General features: G+C 42.2%; 1 protein-coding gene and 1 long non-coding RNA gene across 3 annotated transcripts in view; one reads left to right on the top strand and one right to left on the bottom strand.

The window, feature by feature from the left end:
* Positions 1–1,013: 1,013 nt before the first annotated feature.
* On the bottom strand, positions 1,014–12,016 carry LOC309669893. Of its 2 annotated transcripts, none has more exons than XR_014268952.1 (3): positions 11,762–12,016; positions 11,190–11,296; positions 1,014–2,077 (listed from the first exon to the last, which is right to left on the bottom strand). It is a non-coding gene; the product is annotated as an uncharacterized lncRNA (long non-coding RNA). The 2 variants fall into 2 exon arrangements; XR_014268953.1 differs by lacking the exon at positions 1,014–2,077 and adding an exon at positions 9,474–9,536.
* The window catches only part of EPM2A (EPM2A glucan phosphatase, laforin), a 41,798-nt gene continuing 39,748 nt past the window's right edge, over positions 12,008–14,057 (top strand). Inside the window, exon 1 of the mRNA XM_082480689.1 lies at positions 12,008–12,463. Coding sequence (XP_082336815.1) covers positions 12,202–12,463 — 262 coding nt within the window. The 5' untranslated portion in view covers positions 12,008–12,201. The remainder of the gene's footprint in view (positions 12,464–14,057) is intronic.

Here is a 14,057-nt window from a genome sequence, read left to right as displayed (position 1 = left end):
GGACTGCACAGCAGCAGGTTAGCAACTCTGCAGCCCATGGAGGACCCCATGTCAGAGCAGGTGGATGTACCTTGAGGGAAGCTGCAGCCCACAGAAAGGAGTCCGTGTGGGAGCAGATTTTCTGGCAGGATCTGGGACCCTGTGAGGGAATCATGCTGGAACAGTCCATTCCTGAAGGACTGTACCGCATGGAAAGGACCCTGCGGGAGCAGGTCTTGAAGAACTGCAGCCCAGGGGAAGGACTCACGTTGGAGCAGCTTGTGAAGGACTGTATTCCGTGGGGGGGATCCCGCTCTGGAGCAGGGGAAAAGTGCAAGAAGCAGGGAGGAGCTGCTATCAACTGACCACAAGCCGCATTCTCCATCCCCCTGTGCAGTGTGTGGGGGAAAGGAGATCAAAGAGTCAGAAGTGAAGGAGTGAAGTTGAGCCTGGGAAGAGGAGTGGGGTAGGGGTAAAGGTGTCTTTAGTTTTGTCTTTGTTTCTCACCATCTTATTCTATTTTTAATTGGCAATTAATTTAATTTTCCCCAAGTCAATTCTTTTTTACATGTGACGGTAATTGATGAGCAATCTCCCTGTCCTTATCTCAACCCACCAAGCTCTTCCATCTTATTTTCTCCCCATCCCGTTGAAGAGCGGGAGTGAAATAGTGGCTGGGTGGGTGTCTGGCAGCCAGCCAAGATCAAACCCAAGGACAAAGCCCATTAGAAAGCACTTCACTTTTTTTGTCTATGAGGCAATTTGTTTCTCAGGTATGGTTGTTTCCACTCAAAAGGAGAAATCATATGTGTGTAGAAAAAGGACTATTCTGTAGTCACTGGAAGGCTACTTGAGATGTGTTGTCCATATGTGTGTTTATGCCATTTGCAATGGGGCCTGGAACGTGGAAGGGCTTGGGAGGCTGAGACACAAGGCTTACTGTGTTGATTTGCACCATATATGAGATGATGAGGTCCTGTGACTCATCAAGATAGGTGAGCACCACCCCTGTTACATGTAAAATCTACCCTGTGCTGCCAGCGACCCCATCACCGCCAAATGCTCTCTTCCAGCAGATTTACCGTCACTTCTGTTTCCCTCGGTGGCATTAAATGCTAGTCTATTGGGTTTTTACATCAGCGTGAGTGGGATTAACAATAGAAGTAACGTGGTGCTTTTTTGTTTTTTTTTTTTCTTTTTTTCAAAACCCTGTTTGGCGCAGATATTAGAGACCTTTAAAGTTGCTGTTAGGCTTCAAGGGGATGTTCAGGCGAACTCATCCATAATGCAGCTTGGGTGAGGAAAAAAATACCACTTTTTATTTATTGCTCCCTATGGATCACATAGATGTAATCTCACTGAAATGAAGTGAGATGCTAAAGCTATGACTACTCTGTGAAATTCATGCGGGGTTCATTTTATGCTTAGTTAGATCAATATATCAAACATGTCGCTTTCTATTTCCTTCAATTTATGCGGGTAGTAATGTTTGAACAAAGATGTGCTACAGCAAAACAAGTATTAATAAATACAGAATAATAAATGTAATACAAAATCACTCATTCTCTAGTGGTACGGACAGAAACCTTAACAGAACTTGTTTGCTTAGGAAAGACTGCCAGCAACTTGTTTGTCTGACTTACAAGCGCTGTAGTGAAAAGTGATGCCAGCTGGATTTGTTATGTAAATACAACTTCTAACAGATTTTTGAGTATTTTTGGTTTCAGTAGAACAGTCTTAAGTTTGTTAGCTACAGGGATATATGTGTTGTACATATTAATGTTCTGGCATATGATAACACTATTATTAAATTTACATAAAAGAGGTGTTTGTGGGAAAACGAGTGGATTCAGTTGACTTCCATGCAATTTTCAGACTGTTCTAATCCAGGTCATACTGGTTGCTGCTTAAAATATGTCTCAATTCTGGAACAAAGTACTAGTTCTGCAAGTCTGAAATAAGCTCTTCTAGGTGATAACGTGCAATTCATCCATCACTCTCGTCAGCTGCCAAGTAACAGTTCCGTAGCTTTCCCTTTTATAGTTCTCTGGCTGATGACATGTCCCGCAAGAAAAAGTTGTTATATTTGCAAGCATTTCTGAAAGGCAGAGAAGAATGGCAATGCTCAAAAATATTTATATAATATCCAAATCAGTAGCTGAAGTTTAATTAGCCCCTTTAAATACTGAGCTGATCATACGAGAACTTTAATGAAATCCATAAAGCTTTGCAAAAAGCATGGTTGAAAGCGGCAGCAGAAAAATTATTAGCTGCTCTTGAAGTCTACGTAGTGCAGACAGTGAACAGTTTCTTTGCACTATTCCCTTTTTTCTTAATTTCTGTTATTTTCCTTGCATTGTTCTAAAAAGTAACATCTCACTGGCTGTCCCCAGTGAGACTCCTAATTTGCAGTCATGCTAGCCTAAATTACATATGAAAAAGACCATTATTTAATAGCTTTATAAACAGCAATTAATTTTATTTTCATAGTTTCTTAAGCTGAAACTTGCACCGATGTTAAATACCCAAATACATGGCTTAAAAGCATGTAAAATGAAAGGTGTATTTCCAGAGGGACTTAATCCTTTACATGCCGATAAAATCAATAGAAGGTACTGGTTTATCGGTTACCTCTAATAATTAAAGTCTTATCTTTAGGCTTCCAAATCTGCATGCTTTTCCTAGAGCCACTTTGAATCTTTCTACTGGTAAGTGAAGGCACTAACAGTGTTTTGCATTTTACACTTTTTAAATATGAAGAAAGAAACACATGCCTTCTAAGGTTTAGTGTTTAAAAATGTCAGAGAACCTCATTTGGTAAGACAGATTGGCTTAACTTTCCCTATAAAGACATGGAGAACAGAATGATATGAATACTGATTTGTGCTCTCTCCTTAAAAATATTATAAGGAAAAGCATTAGAAGATTAATCTAATTTAGTTGTTTCAAGAGAATACACCACCTTGGCTCAGTTACTTCTCCAGACAAACACTGCTGGGCTCAGCTTTTGCAGTATGAAGTCTAAAACTATGTCATTCCCGTACTTGTTCAGTATAGGATCTTTCTGGAATAAAGTAATAGTGACATTGTTGTCCTTCAGATGGTTGTTGTGTACGGATGCAGGTAGGTCTGCGATTGCCATCGCACCTGCAGCGCTTGGATTTGAGCATCCTGTAGCATGGATTATTCAACTGGTCACACGTGGCAAGAGGCTTGATATTTTTTTAAAGGTATTGACATTGAAAACTTTGCCAGACTGTTTACTTCCATCCCACAGCAGAATGGTTGATACAAACAAGTATTTGGAGATAGTTACTAAGGGAACATGCAGATCAACATGCAAATATTGAATGTGCCTTTCGCGTGCATAATCACTGAGAAATAAGAAGAACTGTTGAAGAAAACAATTACTTCAGCTTCTTTATTATTACATATTGATAGAATCTATGTAGTTTGAAAGAAATGGGTGTATAGCTGAAAATGAGGTAATCCAGACAGCAAAGGTAAAACAAATGATCTGTTATACTTGGAACGCACCGCCAGTACCTCAATATCCTGTTCCTGGTGAGATACTATGCAATAGCAGTGGCCATATTCGCTAGGTCAGGACTGACACTCTCAGAAGTTCTGATTATGGAAGCAATAGATTGAGTTATCGCATCTAGATCTTTTTGAAATGCTGAAGGATATGGTTTATTTTGTGTGCCATTTAATGCAATCGGGGTAGTGAATATTTACAATATTGGTATCGTTGATCAGTAAGGTAAAGAAAGTCACTTTATTTGCATATTCATACTTGCACTAGAACTGAAAATACAGAGCCCAGTTGTTGCTTTAAGTTATTTGAAATGTGGATGCTTACAAAGGAAATCCAGTAACTGCTCATCAAGTGCTTCAGTGTGTGGCCCCTGTCAATCCAGACTGGCCATCGTGCCAGTCCAATAGCTCTATTCTCTTTCCCTTTTCCTCCTTAAAAATGTTTTAACTACTGGGATAGCTGCAATCAGTAATAAATTAAAAATACTCATAAATGTATGCAGTGTAGTGAACTTTTTTAAATGAGATTAAACTCTTGAGAACTTGGAACACAAAATTCTACTACATGCTTTTATTAGAGAACTACTACACGCTACCAAGAATGGTTGGTTGGCTGGCAGGAACTTGGAGAGAGCTTCAAGTTTGCATGGGACTAGTTCCATGCAAACTAGTTCCAGCAATTCATATAGAAATATATTTTTTAAAATTCCCTTTCGTTGTTTCATGGGTGGGAACCTGAAAAGCAAGAGATCAGATCAGAATTTATTCTACATGTTTCCCAGACAAGGAATTTGCTATCAAGCAAGAAATAATTCTGATAATGTAAGAAAATAATTCCACTTACCTGGAATTTGAGGTCATGAGTGACATACTAAACTATTCAAATCTGGCCAAATTAGTGCCTGTTACTAATCTGTGAATCTGTAAGTTTTATATTCAGGTTTATCTCAGAATGGGAAAGACTTTTGGCAACAATTTTTTTATAGCACTAAGCCTTCCATAATGATCTTAGTTTGAGAATATTGTGCCTACATAAGTGTGCAGATGATTTAATGTATACCAGTAAAGCAAGAAGTAATCTAAGTAGGACAATTAGGTGTAGGTGCTATTTTTCAGTAAACTTAAAACCACTTGGCAGGGTGGAGAAGACCTGAGAAATTTCAGACAGCTTGTACAATTATATTTTCATGCAGTAGGGAGCACAAAGTAAGTACTGAGAAAGACAGTGTCATTTGAAAATGGAAGTGTGCTCATAGCTGTTCAAGACAAGTATGTGTAATACCAGTGTAGCTCTACAAGGAGACTATTCATATCCGTAGAATGAAGTACGCATTCGTTTACTTCAAAGGCTATCGTAATATTGTTCATTAACACGACTGATCCATCTTTGGATCTCCAAATTCTGTTATTCCTTCAAAACGGGTGAATAAAACCCCAAGCAGCGGTCAGCTTATGGGCCAGGTGCAGCTTTTGAGCAGCCAGCTGTGGCTTCCGTGTTGGGATTACCTTGAGGGACTGGCTGTGCTAAGGGAAAGGCATCTGTGGGAGAACTCGAGCTCAAGTGGAAACGGGTCACTATGGTACACAGCAACATACACACACCAAATTAAGTAGTAGGAGTCCCCTGTCCATGATCTAGTCTCCCAAGTATGTCATACACATCTTCTGGCTCTTGGCTGCAAGCTGTCGCCGTGGCCTGTGGAAGGTTGCTAAGTTGCAGGCTGTTTACACACACTCATTCTAGACTGCAATTCCTATTTTCAAGGGTTTCTTTATGGCTGGATGAAAACAGTGTTTTTCCTCAGCAAGGATTATTTCTACGTCAGGTAGCAAATTCAGTGAAGCTCGCCAAATCAGCTGAAATACAGTTTCTTTAAAAGGGAGACAAGAAATGTACAGCTGAAAAATTGGTAAATACATGAAACCAAGAAGATGAGGAAGCAGCGGCAACGTATTGGATTGGTACAGTGATACAGCAACGGATTCATACAAGGAAGGAAGATAACGGAGTAGATACTCGAGATCCCTGTACACTATTATCCACTTGAGCTTTAAATCTACTTCTTTATTAGATTTGGCTGATGATACAACCTCTTCTTATTGTTGTGTGTGGTGGGACTGTCGGGTAGGAAGCAGGGTGGTTTCTGGGTTACTTTTTTCTTTCTGCTGCCACTTTACCTAGACCTTAAAGATAATTTGTTGTTCTAAAGATAACGTCTGGATTTTTTTCATCCAGTTTCAGTCTAAGAAAAAGGCTTTAACTTGTTATTTTTTAATATAATTGGAGAAAGAAATTGATTGGTAAGGTCAGTCACCAGTAAGTTGGATTTCTTGTGTACGAGGAGCATATAATAACCACTGAGAATTGTATACTTACGTGAATAATCACCTCTCTGCATTTCATCCCGTTCCCTTTTCTGTTATATGGCTCGTGACTCTACGGATAGCATCCCTCAGTTTGTGTTTGCTTACGTTTTTTTTTAAACAGTAAAGGGAACAAAGCTGTTTAATTATCATACAAAAACAGTTATATTTCTAACTTCCTCAAAAACTAGTCAGAAGACTTTTCTGCAAGAGTTCCATTTTTTTTTTAACACTGTGCATTAAGTTCCAGTCACCTTTGGAGCTAGAAATGTACTGCTTCAGAGCATACTGAGAAGAAATGTCTGTTGTTTAACTTTCCCATGGTTGCTTCACAAACTAAAAGTGCATTCTCTTACCTTTTACACAACAGCAACTGGATTTTTAATGTTCCCAAATTCAAGATCAATAATTTAGTCATTTCTATTCTGATGATAGCAAATTATGCATACTTATAATACTTAAATGATGCTATAATCTTGAAGACTATGCCAAATGTTTTGCCCTCTAACGCTGCATGTGACTTTCTGAAGTATTGTTATACACAAGTCATACACAAAAAAGTCTGAATAATGAAAACTAAACAGTAACTTTTTCTTAAAATGTCACATGAGTATAACATACAGAAACTTTCCATCAACCAATTATTTGTTGAAGGTCCTAAGAACATTGAAACTATGCTCAGTTACAAAGGGTGCGTTAGACTGGAGCACAGTTACTAGGGTTTGTGTGCGTTCGCTTTTGAAAGTGTAAGTCTCCACAAAAAAAGGCACATTCGTCTACTTAAAAAATCATTTGTCGTATTGCACATCAATTTGGGGTCAGATTGCACTCTCCTAACCAATGGAATGAAGTTCTGGTATTCCACGGTGTCACAAGTGTTTGGTTTTATACTGTGCCTTGTTTTAAGAGGGTTGAAAGACTTCTTCCCTGAAGTAGGTATTTGAATAAGAAAATTGACATACCATTGGTGGTAAAAGGCTGGTTTCAAACAATGTACCTTATTTATAATGAGTTGGCATTGTAAAGATTGACTGTTACATACTATTTTTCACTCAAGAAACTCAAGGTACTTCACAATCATCAAATCTTTACTCTCTATAGGAGTTCACGCAGGACCTACAAGTCAATCCTTGGCCTCTCTTCTGTCCCTTTGTGCCAGGCAGAAGAGCCACGTTGCTGCTAGGGCTACCAGAACTCCGGGTTTGCTTGGGGACACGTTTGCCTGGTGCAGACGTTCCACAGATATGAGGCTAGCCTGGAGCGTCCCTCCAAGAACTGTGTGGGTCACTTTGCTTGAAGCAGGAAAGAAGGTGTGTGCTGGGCTTGTCTGCCATATTTGCTGGTACCTGGGCATTGATGAGGCTGATAGGGCACACTGAAAGGGCCTTCTGCTGAAATACGTTGGGACTTTCTCCAGCTCCCAGACATCTGAGGCTGGGGAGGATGCAGATTTTGAAAAAACAAAGCTACTGGAACAGTTATTCCTGTAAGCGCTCCTGGAATGTTTACTGTAATGTTATTGTGTATTTATGCCGCCTAGTTACTTCTAAAAATAACAAACTATTTTTTTTTTTAATAAGGAAATACACTATACAAAACCCCATGCAAAAGTGAAAAAAATCTCCTATAGTGTCCTACCTATTATTACAATATAATTCTCCAACACAATTCCTAAAATGGTCAGTCGTGCCAGAACTTCTGTCGCTTAGTCTGCATAAAAGGCTGCTACTAGCACGAAGCAGCTAAAACAGTTCATGTAGTTACCACTGCTCTGACGCAACACCTAAAACTAAAAAATGATAAAAGCAGTGCTTATCTGGTAGCAGTTCTTATATTGCTTAGTCTTCTTTCAGTCTTCAGGCTATAACAGTAAAATCTCAGCTTTGCTTTTCTTGGCTGCTGTACTGTCAAGTTAGGACAAACGGTGAAAGTGTTAGTTCATACTTCTATCAGAATTATCAGAAGGACAGTTAGACTTCAATTATAAGCTTTGGATCTGTAGATCACTGATTAGTTTAGATTATTAATCAACAGAATCACTTTCACTTAAACCAATGGTCTTAAATTCTTTGCATTAGACTAGTTATTTTTATCTTTAGTTCAATCTCTTTGAAGAAACATAGGCTGTCTAAATTTTTCAGCAACGAACATTTTACCTGAATCACTAATACATCTAAATCAGCTTACCATATAATATAAATGTTTTCCCTTTTACAAGCAAGACTGTACAGTGTGCTGCCTTTCTCTTTTCTATAATTAGCACAAACATTTGGAAATCGCAATAACACTTTCTCCGTATCTTTACAAGGAAGAAAATGACCTAAAAAGGGAAGAAAGGCTACTCTAGGAAGGAGCACAGCTAATCTAAACATCACCCACAACTTGCAGTCAGGGACACACTGCCACCCCCTGCTCCCTTCTCCCACTAGATCCTTTCAGAATTTGTGTTTTGTTTTTGTTTTTCAAACGCTGTCTTCACTACAGATTTCCCTACTTGGAAATACTATCGTTTGAGATCACTGTACAGCAACAACAGATAAAGCTGTGCCAAGCAGCAAACTGGCCCATGGTGTAAAAGTTTGTAATCGGTAAAGAACACGTACACTACAGACACAGACTACCCCGACATGGAATTACTAAGTTCATCTGTCATTTTAGCAGTGCTCGCACTATTCAGATAGCCGTGTGCTATTTCTATACCTAGTAGACGCTTTTCGAATAAGAAAAGTGTGAAGAAAAATATGACTTTCCACTTAGAAAATGGAATTCTGGACTGCTGTATACTGTCAAACTTCTTGATTAGTTTCTTTATTGTAATTTCAGTCAGTAATACTTTGTCCAAGTTTCCTGAATGTAACAAATGGTTCAAAACTCTGAGTTCACAAAAATACCAGAACAATTTTATGCCAGGAAGAGACAGTACAAGAAATTAGAGGGACTTCTGTAGCATAAGCAAACCATAAACATATCTTTCCTGACTGGTTAATCATCCAGAACAACAGGATTTGTATGAACACACAATTTTAGCATTAGTATTTCAGTGGGGCCCTATGTAGAAAGTTAGATTTATGATTCTGCAAAAGTTTAGTGCACAGGAACAGAAAATGCCTTTAAACACGTTTTACGTGTATGTAAATACAAGCCCAGCTGAAATTTCTGAACATTCAAACTTTTCCTAGAACCCTTTTAGCTACAGCAATTAGGCAGAAACTGAAGATAGAACTGTTGATGTTAAGCTGGTACACAGCCTCAGCGATTCCTCCTGTGAAATCTCCGCCACCTGCACAAATTTTGGGTAATAAACCAGACATAAAGGCTAATTAGCCAGAAATTACATAAGGCTAGACCTATCAGTACAATTTAGGAGAAATCCCGCAAAGAAATTGATTCTTGCAAACACTGCGATCTCTAGAGCCCCTTCTTGGATACTAATGCTGTGGAAAAATGATCTCTTTCATACGGTTCTCCCCATTGTGTCAGTTAGAAACACAGTCAGCACTGACAAACACCTCGGATGGCACCAGTGACAGCAAACTGAAGGCTTTAAAATAAATTTGGCGCTAAGCATCACTGTGTTGCTAGTTAAGATTTGAGGTAGATCGAGGCTTCCGCTCAGCAGACGCTGCAGGTTAAGTACATCGCTAGATCCTAAACAGCTGTTAAGGACACAAAGGCACAACGTTTATTATTACAATTCAGACACACCACTAAGATGGTACCTCTTTCCCACAGAAATGAACAGTTAACAATAGTTTCTGGGACAGTTAAAAGCAACTTGATTACTAGGGTTTTGGCCCTTTTATGCCAAAGCTTTTTGACGAGGCCTGTCAGGCTTGCCAAATCGGAACGAGGGCTTAATATAAAAAAAAAAAAAAAAAAAAAAAAAAGGAAATGATCATGTTTAATTTGTGGCTGTAAAAGATGACTGGATTATAAGGAAGGCTTTTAGGTTTGAGAACAGTGTTGAGGGCTGCAAGGGAAGAGCACTGGTCAGCCAGTACTAGGACAAGGGGTCATTTTGGCAGAGGAAACTAGTTCATTAATTCCTGAGAAGGCTTAGGGTGACACTTCAAACTAAATTTAGGGTTATGGCAATGGCCCAACAGTGGAAGTATTTTTTCAGCTCCTGCAATCCCAAACAACAACAGTAAATGTAACATCCTCCCCTCCCCCCCCCCCTTTAGCTAAAATTCCAGTTTAGAGATGACAAATCCATAAACTGTGCCAATCTAGCAATGGAAAAAACCCACACATTTGCCTTTGCTTCTGAGCTTAAACCCAAACCTTATAGTACCTATAGCTCACCAGTCTCAGATCTAATGAGAACCCATTTTATCCTGTCTACAGCCCTCAGTCCACAACATGGTAGTATTCATCAATAAAAATTGCTCTTCTATCCCCACTATCCCCAAGCCAATCTACAGTTCTAGATCTTGTAGGATCCAGCAATAAATCCAGTGTTTCAGCCCTTCTTGTTCGATCTCTCAATGGTAACCCTAATCTGAACTAGGGTTTTTGAAGAAAGAGCAGGAAGTCAAAATTGGCGCTTTCTGTCATCTTTAACCTTAATCTAACACCCAATATAGACAGAGACAAAATGGATTAAGGCAGAACTTGGAGAAGAAATGGACTAAATAATTTTTAAAGCTAGGATGTGGCACATCAGAGCCTAAAGAACAATTTTGTTATTGTTCCACATGGCTTACAGGTCAAAGATGAGGACTTGGTACTTACAGGCACAAAGAAGTTAAGGTTTGTCTAAAGGTACGTGTGTTGCTCATTTCTCCTTACACTGAGGCTTAAAGAACAACCAGGAACTAATCAATCAGATGTATTGTTGGCTCCTGCAATTTCTTAGCTGGGAGTGTGACTGGAACGAACAGAAACATATGGTTTTACACAGACACTGGGGTGCTTTCAGGGCTCCTGTCAAGCTTCAACTTTGGGATAAAATTCCTGAGTTTGGGATAAAATCCCAAAGTTCGTTGTTACATCCTGTATTGGCCACAATACTAAAATGAAGGTGTATGGTAAAGGGGTAGATATTGGAAACACAACTAGGAGATAAGTTATGGGTAACTGGCCTGTAAGGCTGAGCAAAAGCAAAGATTAAAATGTAATGCTTTGTTCCACAAAAGCAGCAATGCTAGAGTGAGGGCTGGTGCCAGCAGAAATGCATGGAGGACAGCCAGAATGCCCCTAGCTTTGGTTATGTCTGCAGCAGCGGTGGCGTATCACTTACACAAATTCAATGAGGATCTGTGAAAATGAGCTAAAGCGCTCTTAAAAATAAATTTGGCAGTACATACGCTTCAGCGTGTCATCACCCCCGAACGCAGGAAGCAAGCAGCCATCTTTTGAGGCAGGCTTTCTTTTGACTCGCTGAAAGGCCTTCATCCTGTTCCCAGAACTTGACCTAAATAAAATTACCACTCCTCTGTTTCTGTCCTTAAACGCTTCTGAAACCGGTGTCTTCAGGCAAGGGCGGCCCTATGAACGGTTGGGCTGCATCCCCCTCCTCCCCAGCCAATCCTCCCCAGCCCGGAACATTGCCACATGGAGGACTCGCCAAACCACAGCCAGAAGAGCGAAACAGAACACGCGCAGTTGGGAGCCGCACAATTTTTTAAGAGGGTTTCTAACCTCTCCCCTCCCCCGCCCCCGCCGCAATAGGTCACATTTCTGGACTCGGCACGCCGGGCTGCCTGCCTGCAGAGACCGCGCAAACACCGCGGACGCTTTGAGCGTTATTTGGGGCGAAGCCTTGTTTGAAACGCGGCACCTATGGCTCTCCTTTAGTGACGGGTTTGCTGCGCTAAATTAAGTCCGGGCTCTCAGGAGGCACTGCAGTACCCGCCGCTAATGGCGTCATCACACTCACTTGCTGCCGTCACCGTCCAGAACCCGTGGCCTTCTGCAACCCGGACACCGAGTATGCACCCGCAGAGATAACTCCCCGTCCCAGTCCTAATTTTCGGAGGCCGCCCGGGGTCGGTACCGCTTTAAGTCCCAACCGGAACTCTGGAAGTCCCCTCAGCCACGCGCGGGTAAGGTAAATAAAACACCGAAATAAATAAATAAAAATAATAATAATAAAAAAAAAAACAAAAAACAACCCTCACCCCGTACCGGACAACGGCCCGACGCAGCGCGTCGCTGCCCGCCCGCCCCCAGGACCCGACAACCGGGGGCCGGCGGGGAGCGGCGGGGGCCCTGTCGCGGCCTGCAGCCGCCGGCCGGAAGCGGAGGCCGGGCGCGGCCCCCTAGCGGCGGGGCGGCCTACGGGAGGAGGGTCCCCTGGGGCGGAGGCCGGCGCCCGCCATGCTGTTCCGTTTCGGGTTGGTGGTGCCGGGCCGGATGACGGAGAGCGGCGGGGCGCTCTTGCTGGCCGGTTCGCGGCCGGAGCTGGGTCAGTGGGACCCGCAGCGCGCCGTGCCTATGAAGCCGGCGCGGCCGACCGCCCCGCTGGCGGCCCAGGAGCCGGCGCTGTGGCTGGCGGAGGTGGTGCTACCGGACGAGGACGCCTCCAGCCCCTTCTGGTACAAGTTCCTCCGGCAGCGGGGCGGCGACCTCCTCTGGGAAGGTAACGGACGGGATACGCTGCGCTGCGCCGCCCCTTCGTACCCCCCGGGGCCGGTCTGCCGCCTGGGTGGGCTGCGGTGTGGGCTGGTGGGAGCGGCGGGCCGGGCCCGGCGCCGCCGGCCCGCCCCTCAGGCGGGTGCCGGGTCGGCCCGGGGGCGGCTGTGCGGGGGCAGAGCAGCGGCGAGAGCTCTTCTTGAGGGATCGGTCGCGGTGCTGGCGGCTCCGCCTCTTGCCCGGTGCTCCGGAGCACAGCCGTGGGGCGGGAGGGGTGTCCCCGCCAAACGGGCCGTCCCCTGAACGTGGTGCTGCCGGGCGGCGGCGGAGGCGGCGGCCTGGGCCGCCGGCGGTACCGGGAAGGCCTGAGCGAGGCCTGCCGGTAGAACCTCCCAGCCTGTCGCGACATGACGTGAGCACTCGCCAACAAAAAACGTTTTTTTTTTAACCGTGTGACGGAGGAGGGCGACTGCAGAAGGAAGGTGGTCTTCTGGGTTGGTAAAAGTTCTTTGAAACAGTTTCGTTACTATTTTTTTTTCTTGCTTTAGGCATCTGTTGTACCTGATGTTTTGTTTTCCCTCTTTCCCCAGAAGTAAAGAACTCAGAATTTTCTGCTTGTGTGTTAAGGTGTGATTTGTTGCCTTATTTCAGTAAGCTGAAATGTCATGATGGCATCTTCAGGCTGGTAATTTTTGCCATTGTAATTGCTGAAAAAAACAACAGGGAAAAGTTCTGTCACAGCTTTTCCAGCCTTCTTACTGTTTCAGTAGTACTTCACTGTGATTTTTCTCCTGTTCTGTGTTGTCAGATGTTGAATAACTTTAGTCAGTTTCCATGTGCGAGCTAGGATGCTCAATTTCAGTATCTTAAATAAAAGAGAACCTTCATACAATTGTATGCTGAGTCAAATAAAGCTCTAAATATACCTCTTGTCACTGAGGAATGGATCGGACTTGGTGAAAGGAAGATGGATGACTAGGTAATTTGTGAGGGTGTTTTTTTAACTTATAAAATAGTTTTATAATCCATATACTGAAATAACATTGTAGAGCAGTTGCTCTTCGCTCATGTTAAGAATACATATCACCCTGTGATTAAAACTGCTATTCTGTCATATAGACTGGAATATGTGTGTCATCATAACTACTGCATTTGTTTTTTCTTCATACTAATAAAAGTCTGTTTGTTAATAGTACATTCACAGAAGTTTACATCATGAAATACTATTTACGCCATGTGATAGTAATTGTTTTATTTAGCAGCTAAAATAAGTAGTATATTCTGCGTGTTTTAACCATGTTTTTCTTTTGCAGAAATGCAGGAAAAGTGAATTTATGGAATAAAAATCTTTGCATCTGTCCAAGGAAGCAGAATTGTGTCTCTTTTGAAGGTGCCAAATTGTACATAATATGCCAATGATATTGGTGTATAAAGAGGTTCTCACCACACAGAACATAGAAATAATAATAGCATGTTCCAGCCTGTAGAGAATCTGAAATTGCAAGGTGATGGTTACTGTCTAGTTTGAAGGTAATGGTATCTCAAGGTATTTGAGATATCTAAATGCGGTATGTTGAGTAATAAACATATTCTGTTTTGGC

Source organism: Vanellus vanellus, assembly GCF_965231255.1.
Source record: "Vanellus vanellus genome assembly, chromosome: 3".
NCBI classification, from domain to species: domain Eukaryota; kingdom Metazoa; phylum Chordata; class Aves; order Charadriiformes; family Charadriidae; genus Vanellus; species Vanellus vanellus.
The sequence above is the reverse complement of the archived record's forward strand: the minus strand, read 5'-3'. Positions and strand labels throughout refer to the sequence as shown.